Source organism: Sorghum bicolor, chromosome 2, assembly GCF_000003195.3.
Source record: "Sorghum bicolor cultivar BTx623 chromosome 2, Sorghum_bicolor_NCBIv3, whole genome shotgun sequence".
NCBI classification, from domain to species: Eukaryota; Viridiplantae; Streptophyta; class Magnoliopsida; order Poales; family Poaceae; genus Sorghum; species Sorghum bicolor.
Window position 1 is genome coordinate 69,402,705 of NC_012871.2, and position 9,466 is coordinate 69,412,170.

The 9,466-nt window shown below is 41.2% G+C and overlaps 1 protein-coding gene across 1 annotated transcript; it reads right to left on the reverse strand.

The window, feature by feature from the left end:
• On the reverse strand, positions 606–3,341 carry LOC8080143 (WAT1-related protein At5g64700). Its single transcript, XM_002462898.2, has 6 exons — positions 3,064–3,341; positions 2,838–2,903; positions 2,622–2,738; positions 2,113–2,518; positions 1,845–1,996; positions 606–1,477 (listed from the first exon to the last, which is right to left on the reverse strand). Exons 1-6 carry the CDS (start codon positions 3,240–3,242, stop codon positions 1,249–1,251), a joined length of 1,149 nt encoding a protein of 382 aa, XP_002462943.1. The 5' UTR covers positions 3,243–3,341; the 3' UTR covers positions 606–1,248.

The following is a 9,466-nucleotide window of genomic DNA, read 5'->3' on the forward strand; positions in this document are numbered from 1 at the left end:
TACTTTTCCAACCATAAAACAATATTTTTCTCTCATAATAAATCAACATCAAAATTAGCCGTAGAAATGTTGCCGAACAGGGTGCGCATGTCCTCCGTGACTTGCAAGGGAAGGACTGCGACTCGTTTGCGGGGTTTGGGATTTAATTAGGATTGTTGGATTTGAGTGACTATGGAGAGAGAAAGGTAGAAATTGATTCTTGATCGTTAATTTCAGCGGTTGCTTTTCTAAGGACAAGAATTGGTGTGGACACAGAGAAAGGGTTGGGGGCACAATTTAGGGTGGTCGTAGGAAAGAACACAAGTGGTGGATTTTATTTAAGGTTTTTGGTAGATTGTAAAATAGATGGTTAAGGCGCAACATAACAATGGATTTTAGGGGTAGATAGATCAACAAGGCTTTAAGGTCTTAGGCAGATCGTAAAATAGATGGTTAAAACGAGACATAACTGTATTATATCTTGTTATGTATATGTGTTTTTTTGGATTATATACATGGTCATATATAATTGTGTGAAAGTTGAACTATGCTAAAAAATAGTCATTTGTTGTTTTTACGTGCATCCCTGAAATAGAGTCGTGGCGTTAACATGGACACTGTACTAATAAAAAAAAATGTCAACCTGACCCAACAACTTTGCTCGTAGTTGTCTTTTCTATTTTGATAAAATAATATTCTGCAATCTTCACAAACCACATTTAAGAAAAGGGAGTTCACCCGTAGGGCCACACACTAACCCTGCTTCCCTTTTGCTTGCTTTCTTTTTGCTCCGGGGAAGGAGCTCCTGTCTATAGTCGGTTCTTTGCGTTGGAGCTTTGGATGCACGTCCATTTCACGATTTGGTCGTAATAAACTAGATTCTTCTACCTCTAGTGAAAACTAAAGCTGATTGTTTGATTACAAGAAAAGAACAATCTTTATGAAATTAAAGGTCCAATCATCACCCAGAAATTTAACTTGATGTGATGCACACAGTACATGTGAGCACACAAACAATAAAGGGTGGTGGATAGAGTAGTACGCATATAGGGCGCTGATGAGCCCAAGAACCGCTTTCAGATAGGGTGAGCACATGATCAGTACTGCGACAGTGCCTGCCTGATCCTGCGTCCGGCATCCTTTCTGCAGTGATCGGACAAACACCGGTCGTACGCCTGCCGTGAAAGATGCACGGAATCGGCAGATGATATCCGCTTTGCATGCTATGCAATGCATGATTCACACGCACGCACGGACGCGCCGTGTCGATCATGTCAGACTTTGGCCCCGGCCGCGCGCGTCGCCGTGCGTCCCGTGGTCCTGTTCCTCCTCCCCGTCCGCCGGCTGCACGGCCGCCGCGTTCTTCTCCACGTCCTCTGCTTTGTCGCGGCCGCTGTCCGTCGTCGTCTCGCCCGCCGCCGCTTGTTGCTTGTCCTCCCTGCTCTTGCCCCACAGCACATTGTAGAGGCCCGCGACGAGGAGGACGCTGCCGATAATGCTGCGCCCATACAGATACAGAGAAGAGTCGTTGGAGATATAGCAGTAGCAGATAGCTAAAGCGTTTTCAGACAGCGAAACGACTGAAGAGATCATCTATCATCAGCTCGATCCGTTGGGTCGGGACCCCATCAGCTCGAGCCGATCGATCGTTGGCCACAACTATAACCCCACATCGTCTATGGTCTCCGTGAGCTCGACACGGTGCCACTTGCGGGGGGCGTGCGCAAGTCAAAAAGAAGTCGCGAGCGGATGGTTTTCCATCGCCGGCGACGTGTGGTGTGGCTGCCTGGCTGGCAATCAATGCGCGAGAATGCCATCGATGTGAATGTGATGTATGTGAGGTTACCATTTACCAATACCATTACCTTCCGAGGCTGACGTCCTCGCCCAGCAGGAAAGAGGCGATGGCCATGGTGAAGACGAGGCTGAGCGGCATCGACATGGACAGGAACACGGGCCCTTTCTTCTCGATCACCCAGATCTGCAGGTAGTACGAGATCGCCGCCACCACGATGCCCTGCAACGAAGAACAGAGAGATCAGAATTCAGAAGTGGGACTTGGCCAACCAAAGAGATCGACGGCCTGCCGCCGGCGCCGGCGCCGGGCCGTGGCGTGTTAATCCAATCACGTACCGTGAAGAGCACGGAGGCGAGGCTGACGGGGCCGGCGAGCTTCCACCGGGAGAAGTCCCTCTCGAGGGCAAGCGCGATGGCCAGCGACTGGACGCTGGCGAACGCGCACTGGAGCGTCGTGTTGAGGAGCTTGGAAGGGTACTCCAGCAGCAACGGCCCCTGCTTCACTGTCCAGAGCGACCATATCACGACCGACGTTGTCATCAGGAAGATCCCCAGCGCCCACTCCCTGTTGGAATGGTGGGCGGCCGCCGCGCTCACGTGGTGCTGGAGGAGCTGGTGGTGGTTCATCGACTTGAGCTGGGGGCCCTGGTACAGCGCCAGCACGACGACGCCGGCGACGCAGAGGAGGATACCGGAGGCTTTGGCCATGCCATGGACGCTCCTCAGCTTCAGGGTCTCCATCCTGTCCATCGCCCAAACGAAAACTGTTAGCAGCTACGTAGTACATACTGAACATGGCGTCCTCCTCTTGGTTGTTTATTAAGGTCCATCAGACAGTGAGTGACCTGAACATGACGGCCAAGATGAAGGCGACCACCGGCACGATGTTGAAGATAGCCGACGACGAGGTCGCCGAAGCATATTTCAGGCCAATGCAGTACAAGTTGATCGTTCCAGCCATCCTGATCCACCAGAACGGCAACAGCTTGATCAGTGTTTCAGCGACAAGAACAGAGAATAATCTGCTGCGGCCAAAGCGCATGCTGAAATCGCCAACATACCCGTAGAAGCCGTGAGCAAAGATCTTGACGGAGAGCCTGAAGGTCAGAGGTGGCGCCGGTCGCTTCCTGCAAACGCATACATAGAACACCAGATGAGCTACTCACTCTCTTATCATTCACGGTGACTTGCAGAGAGCATGCACACACAAATTTACTGTTTGCTAGTAGATTCACTAGTGGAACTAGCCCCGATTACTTTGGTATCAGCTGGCTTCGCCATGGGTACCTGATTTCAAGGAAGGCGAAAGGCAGCAAGAAGATGGCGGCGACGGCGTGCCGGTAGAAGACGAAGACGGTGGTGCTGGTGCCTTCGTTGAAGGCCGCCTTGGTGAGGATGTGCATCCCCGCGTAGATGAGCCTGATGAGCACCACCGTGGCGTACACCTTGCCGTTGCCGCTGCCCATGGTGGCTATAGAACAACGATCGATGATGGTGCATCAACACTGCTCTTGTGCCTTGTGCCTGCCCCAGAGCTAAGCTAACGCCTCTATATATACGCGATGGCGAGCCAACAGAGTTCGTTTGTGTGAATTGCCAAGACTGCTTAAAGAGAGTAAAGGGACACATGAAAGAGCGGGGGCTGAAAGTTCTCTGCATGTTCATGCATGCATTCCGGATAACAGAAATTTCAGGTAGCACAGTGATCGAGATTATAGGCAAAGTTTTTCTTCCCTTAAAAAAAGATCAAGTTCTTTTTTCTTGTTGCAAAATTTATCGTTACAAATACTTCCTCCGTCCATATAGCGCATTCTAAACATTCTTAGACAAAAAAGAGAGTGCAATAGACGCATGTACTTAACTTTCTAATTTATTGAAATCCGATGCTATCCTCTATGTTTAAAGGGTGGACTCTCAATTTTTTTATAAAAAATCTATCAAGTAATAAATAAAGTATTTATAATTAGTAAACATTTTTTTGTTTCGTGAACCCTTTATATTTCAAAATAAATTTCAAATGCCAAAACGTGTTATATTACAGGCCGGAGGAAGTATATATTTGTTGTTGAGACAATCGACAGCATTAGTTCTTTGTTAAGCTAAAAGATGGATGAATCTTAATTGGCCAAGTGGTCATGATGCTTATATTACAAAACATTGAGTAGTGCGTTGGCCACAGATGAATAACCTAGCTGCCACTTGATCAAGCAGAACAGAAGTGTGTTGGATAAAGGTCTCTTAGTGACATGGGACCATGGTTTATTTATGGAAAAGCTGTTCATGGGAGAAGCTTCCCTGAACTCCTGACATTGTTTACTTTTTATAAAGAAAGGTATCACGTGCGCCGTCGTGAAATAGATTAAGGTTTTGTGATGACTGATTTTGTATCAACAACAAGTCTTGATATAAAATACTGTACATTTTTCTAGCTCTTACAACTAAAGAAAAAGAAAGCGAATCTCAAAGCTAACATGTACCTTCCCTAACGAAAAAAATGGAACAGCTCTTTAGCGGCTAATAATTTCCTCAGAGAAGAAATTGAACCATCAATATCATTACCTTGGTGATTGTAAGAAACCTCCAAGGAAATACATATTTCTCGAGTCCTACCTCAAACCCTTGAGGTAGTGCCACATTTTCTTAGGTGCTATTCAAAACCATCAATGTAATTTCATATTTCCTTAAGTGTTATTACAAACCGCCAAGATAATTCAATATTTCCTTAGTTATTATTTCGTACTACCAAGAAAATGTATTGGTGTAATTGAAAACCGCCAAGGTAGTCCTAGTTTCCTTGGGGTGTAAACCCTCGAATAAATTATTGTAGCTAATAAGAAAAAAATATTCATTTTCTAGTCATTCCTCTTAACCACCAATATAATGGATACGTTGCTGGTTTGTTAGTTAGACATTGCATTTTATAGACACAAATGCTCCCTTGATATGTTTGCGAATGAAATACATTTTTTTATATAAAACAAACAAAAAGGTACAATTTTGAGTTGTATTCATTAGACTGCTTTCTGGCACTTAGCTTGGGATGTCTAGTTAGTTTTAAAACTACCAACACACAACATACTATAATTATATAAGTTGCAGAGCTCTCTCAGCTCTACAACTTTATAGATTTGAAGTTGTTTAATGTCAAAATATATGTTTTGATTTCTTAGATTTTTCAAATTAAATTTTTTATCTCCAAATGATATCTGATGAAGATATGACCTAAACCTAAGCTGTAGTACTCCATGAGATTTTTAGCTTGTCAGCACACCGAAGCCAAAAAAAGGCGATCTCAATGTGATTTTTAGCTTTTAGTTCCATTCCTCTCATAAGCCAGCTTTCTAGCTTTTCAAAAGCCAACTCAATAGCTAGGCTATTTGTTTCAACTCATGGGTTTTAGCTATCAGAAGCCAAATAAAAGCGAAAACAAACAGGCTTAGTCACAAGTGACTTTGGGATGGAGTGGTAGGGGAGGCTCATGTGAAATCTCAGGTTGTGACTTCAATTCCTAGTACCTACATGCGCACAAAAATCATGTGACGAGCTTCTCCCAATGTTACTATTTTTTGCTTTGCACATCCTTGTCCATTGCTAGAAATACCTTGGGGTCATTATCCCTCAAGAAAATATATGTCTTTGATTGTTGGTACAAATACTTTGGGGTCATCAGCCCTCAAGAAAATATATATTTTTTGCTTACTGAAAATTGCCTTTTCTAATCCATGTAAATAGCATAGCTAAGCACACTATAATATCTTTTTATCATCATCATTTATTTTATTGAAAATATTTGGTTTTCTTGTAAAGTTAGTACAATAATGAAGAGACAAAGATGGTTGCTACCATTGTGAAGGATAATTCATATGAACACATGTTAAAGCTCAATTGGTTGAAATAGACATAATCTTGAATCTTTTTGATGAATCTTGAATATAGGTATGTGATATGTTGAGGTTTTTGTCATCGACAATATAATTGGGCGTTCTGTGGTAGAAGAAACTATGTGGTAGCACGTGGGAAACAAAGTTTAGATAGGCTCGGGTCCTTGTGAGGAGCTATGGTAATAGCTTACATCATGTGTTTATAGTTGTATTTCTTATTCATCATTTGCAGTTTTTTTGTGATGAGATGTGTTGTTTCCTGATGACGCTCCACGGGATGTATGTTCGGATGTCTTTGTCTAGGGATTTCCGTCCTTCTTATATAGTCTAGGGGAGGGTAGGGTTACAAGTTGGCTTCCTTTTCCTACTAGGATTTTGTAGTTCTGTAGCCCTTGTCTAGTACTATAATGTAAGGAACCCAACACAACCTTACTAAGGCCTTGTTTAGTTCCCCAAAAATTTTGCAAAATTTTTCAGATTATCCGTCACATCGAATCTTTAGACGTATGCATGAAGTATTAAATATAGATGAAAATAAAAACTAATTGCACAGTTTGGTCGGAATTGACGAGACAAATATTTTTGTAACACCCTAAAATTTACTCCTTTTGAAATATAGATAAAATTATTTAATTTTGTATTTTTGTGCTCATAAAAATATAGGAAAAATAATATTTTTCATTAAATTAAAATTTATCATAAGGCTTAGCAATATTATTATGCATACATGCTGGTGCATATGTTTTGATGTTATGCTTGTTGCTCCTTTATGTGTTGATAGTAAGAAAAATATTTAAAATACGTTTAGTAGATCGATCTTCCTTATTCGGCACGTATTTATCTTTTATCTACAACCAAATTCCTTGTTTCTAAGCTCAAATTTTTATTAGAACCTTCCTAAATATTTTCTTTGTCACTCAAAGCAATGCTGGCTGTAGGACGCAAGCCTAGATAGAAATTGGTCGTCTTAAGGTTTTGGAATTGTCATAAAATCCTTGCTCTATAAACCTTGGTATTTTCATCCATACTATATCCCTATCCTTGCTATTTGTCTCTACCTTGTTGCTTATTTTAAAAGTACTTGTTCTCATCTTCACTCCTTGATTCCTTGATTTGATAAGCTTTTAGAATCTTCTCTTACCACCTGCTTACGTAGTTGAAAAAGAATTTTAGGATCTCTACCCTTACTATGAAGAGAACGATAGTATCGCAAGTTGAGTGAAGTGTGCTTAATTGGTTTGTTATTATGTTTATGCTTGATTTGGATCATGTAGAGTGGAGTTAATACCCGAAGTTTGGAGTTGTCTATCCGCTGTTTGTTATCAAAGGTTATCTCTTTTATATTAAGTACGTTATATATTTATGCATTGTCTTTTGATATTACCCCTTATTTGTAGCTATATGTGAGATTTGACTTTTAAAACTCACATATGGTGCATATCTGGTTTTGTCCTTAAAATCGGGTATTACACTTTTGAGCCTAGTTAGTCCATAATTAAACAATATTTATCAAATACAAACGAAAGTGCTACTATTCCTATTTTACAAAAAATTTTGGAACTAAACAAGGCCTAAACATAGCATGTCTATACATGACACCTAAACGCCAAGACTTTACCTATGTTTATGTTGGCTTTGGCTATGCTGATTAAGGTCTAATGTAGACTAAGGCTACTTTAAGGAACTAGTCACACAATATAAGTAACTAAACATGCTTTGATTAAACAACACTTATGGTGGTAAATCATAGAAGTGAACGAAAGTATTGACACTGACATCGGTCGAATGTCATCCAAGTCTCTGCTTTTGCTAGGCTGTATTCAAGAAGAGTCACCCGAAGCAAATAAACTTTGTTTTGGTGGAATTTAGGAGAAAAAAAAAGAGAAGGAAAATAGAAAAAAAAATAACTCATCTAGTTGAAACCATTATGTGGTAGAATAAAAAAGACCCCGAGGATCAGACCACCCATGCATCCCAAACGTACATTGATTTTTCAATCTTTAGATCGTGCAACATTTTATTTAATCATCTAACTAACGGAACAATTCCTTATATGTTAATTTAGAACACTGAACTATTCACTTGAAGGAATTTTTACTGTTGGATGGAGTGCTTGTGTAGTTGATTACGTAGTGTGGTGGTCGTCATATTCGAAATGATTGCGCCGAGCCGCCTGCATTGGAATGGTACGTGGTAATGGAGGTAGCGGCGTAGCGCTCGCGCTGCAACCAATTTTCTTGTTGGTGATAACAAGTGATAAAAAAAAAGAAGTGGACTTGCGCATCTGGCATTCTGGCCATGGGCATGATGCAGATTGCAGAAGGATCCTCCTGTACATACACAGATAGATGCAGATGCTCGCTTTGTGAACTTCCCTTTCCCTTTATAGAAAGATGCACGACCACCTCGGCGCCTTTATTTGCCGTGTCCAAAGCTGAACGTCCTTTTTTTTCTACGCATGTAATTCACATACACACACAGCAAAGCCCAGAAGACAGCATCTTCTTGTCCACGAAATGGAGCTGGAAATGAGCTAGTAACCGTAGGCTAAATGCAGAATATTTTTGCCGGCCGCCGAGTGATGAAACAGAGGTGTAAGATCCACGACGTAAGCGGCGTGCGTAGGTGTTGATGTAACAAGGCACCTGTGCAACTAAACTTTTTTACTAGTTCTTTCTAGACGCATGAATCTAGTGTGAATTTCTTGTCGGGCCAAGCTGTTATAGTCTGACTAGAAGCCATGGTTTGATGTCGTTTTGTGCAGTCAACGAGAGTCTTCCTCACCGAAGCTGACATGCCGTGTCCGAGCAATTAAAAGGAAACAACAAAAGGAGAGTAGAACGGCTTTGCAAAAAGATATGAGAATGGGCAAGAAAAGCTTCTTTTGTTTCACTTCACGTGACAGCTATTTGCCAATTTTGCTAGATCAAACATTTGGCTTCGTCACTTTGCCATCTCATCCCTCTTAATGAAATACGGATGAATGGCCTGATCTCGAAAAAAATTAAACTTTGGTATCGCAAACATTAAGATTTGCTATTTTAGTATATTCTTTATCCCAAATTATAGGCTAATTATATAGAGATATACACTATGTCTTAAAAAAACTAAAACGACATGTAGTTTGTAGAATAATAACAGGGTGAGTAACCTTGTTTTCTATTTCATTTTGTGAATTTAATTCAATTTTCTTATCTTTTCCAATGCAAATCCAGCCATGTCAAATGATCTTCTTGCCCCCTCATCTCCTTACAGACTTACGGACGCTGATTGCCTCGATCTTCAGGACACAAAGCTCAACATCACAAGTGCCCACGTGCAGAGCATGGATCTCCTACCGGGTTCTTTTATCATGCTCAATCAATGCAATTAGCACATCTTGAGAAAAGTGATGCAAAAAAAGAGTTTATTATTAAGTGTATGTAAACAAAAAAAAACATATATGCTAGTTGTCTGTATATAAGAATTTCAAATTTTATATGATGTAAAAGAGAGTGACCTTGTTCTCTCGCAAGACATTTATCTATAGTTCACGTAATGAGTGTCAATGCGTTTGTATTTTATACAGCATCCAATGGTCGAACTCTTATCTTCAACGTGAATTCTATATTACCCGAGTAGGGGTTTTTTCCTCATAGCCAAAAACCACTAGGAAAAACCGATAAGAATCACATTAGGAAAGCATGGAAATCGTTATCAACAGAGAAAACGGACCATGGCTAATGTTCATATCGGAAATATTAATAAGGTTCCATGTTTTTGGCTTCCCACCTAAGAAGCTAGAGAAGCTTGAGAACAAGAAGCCATAT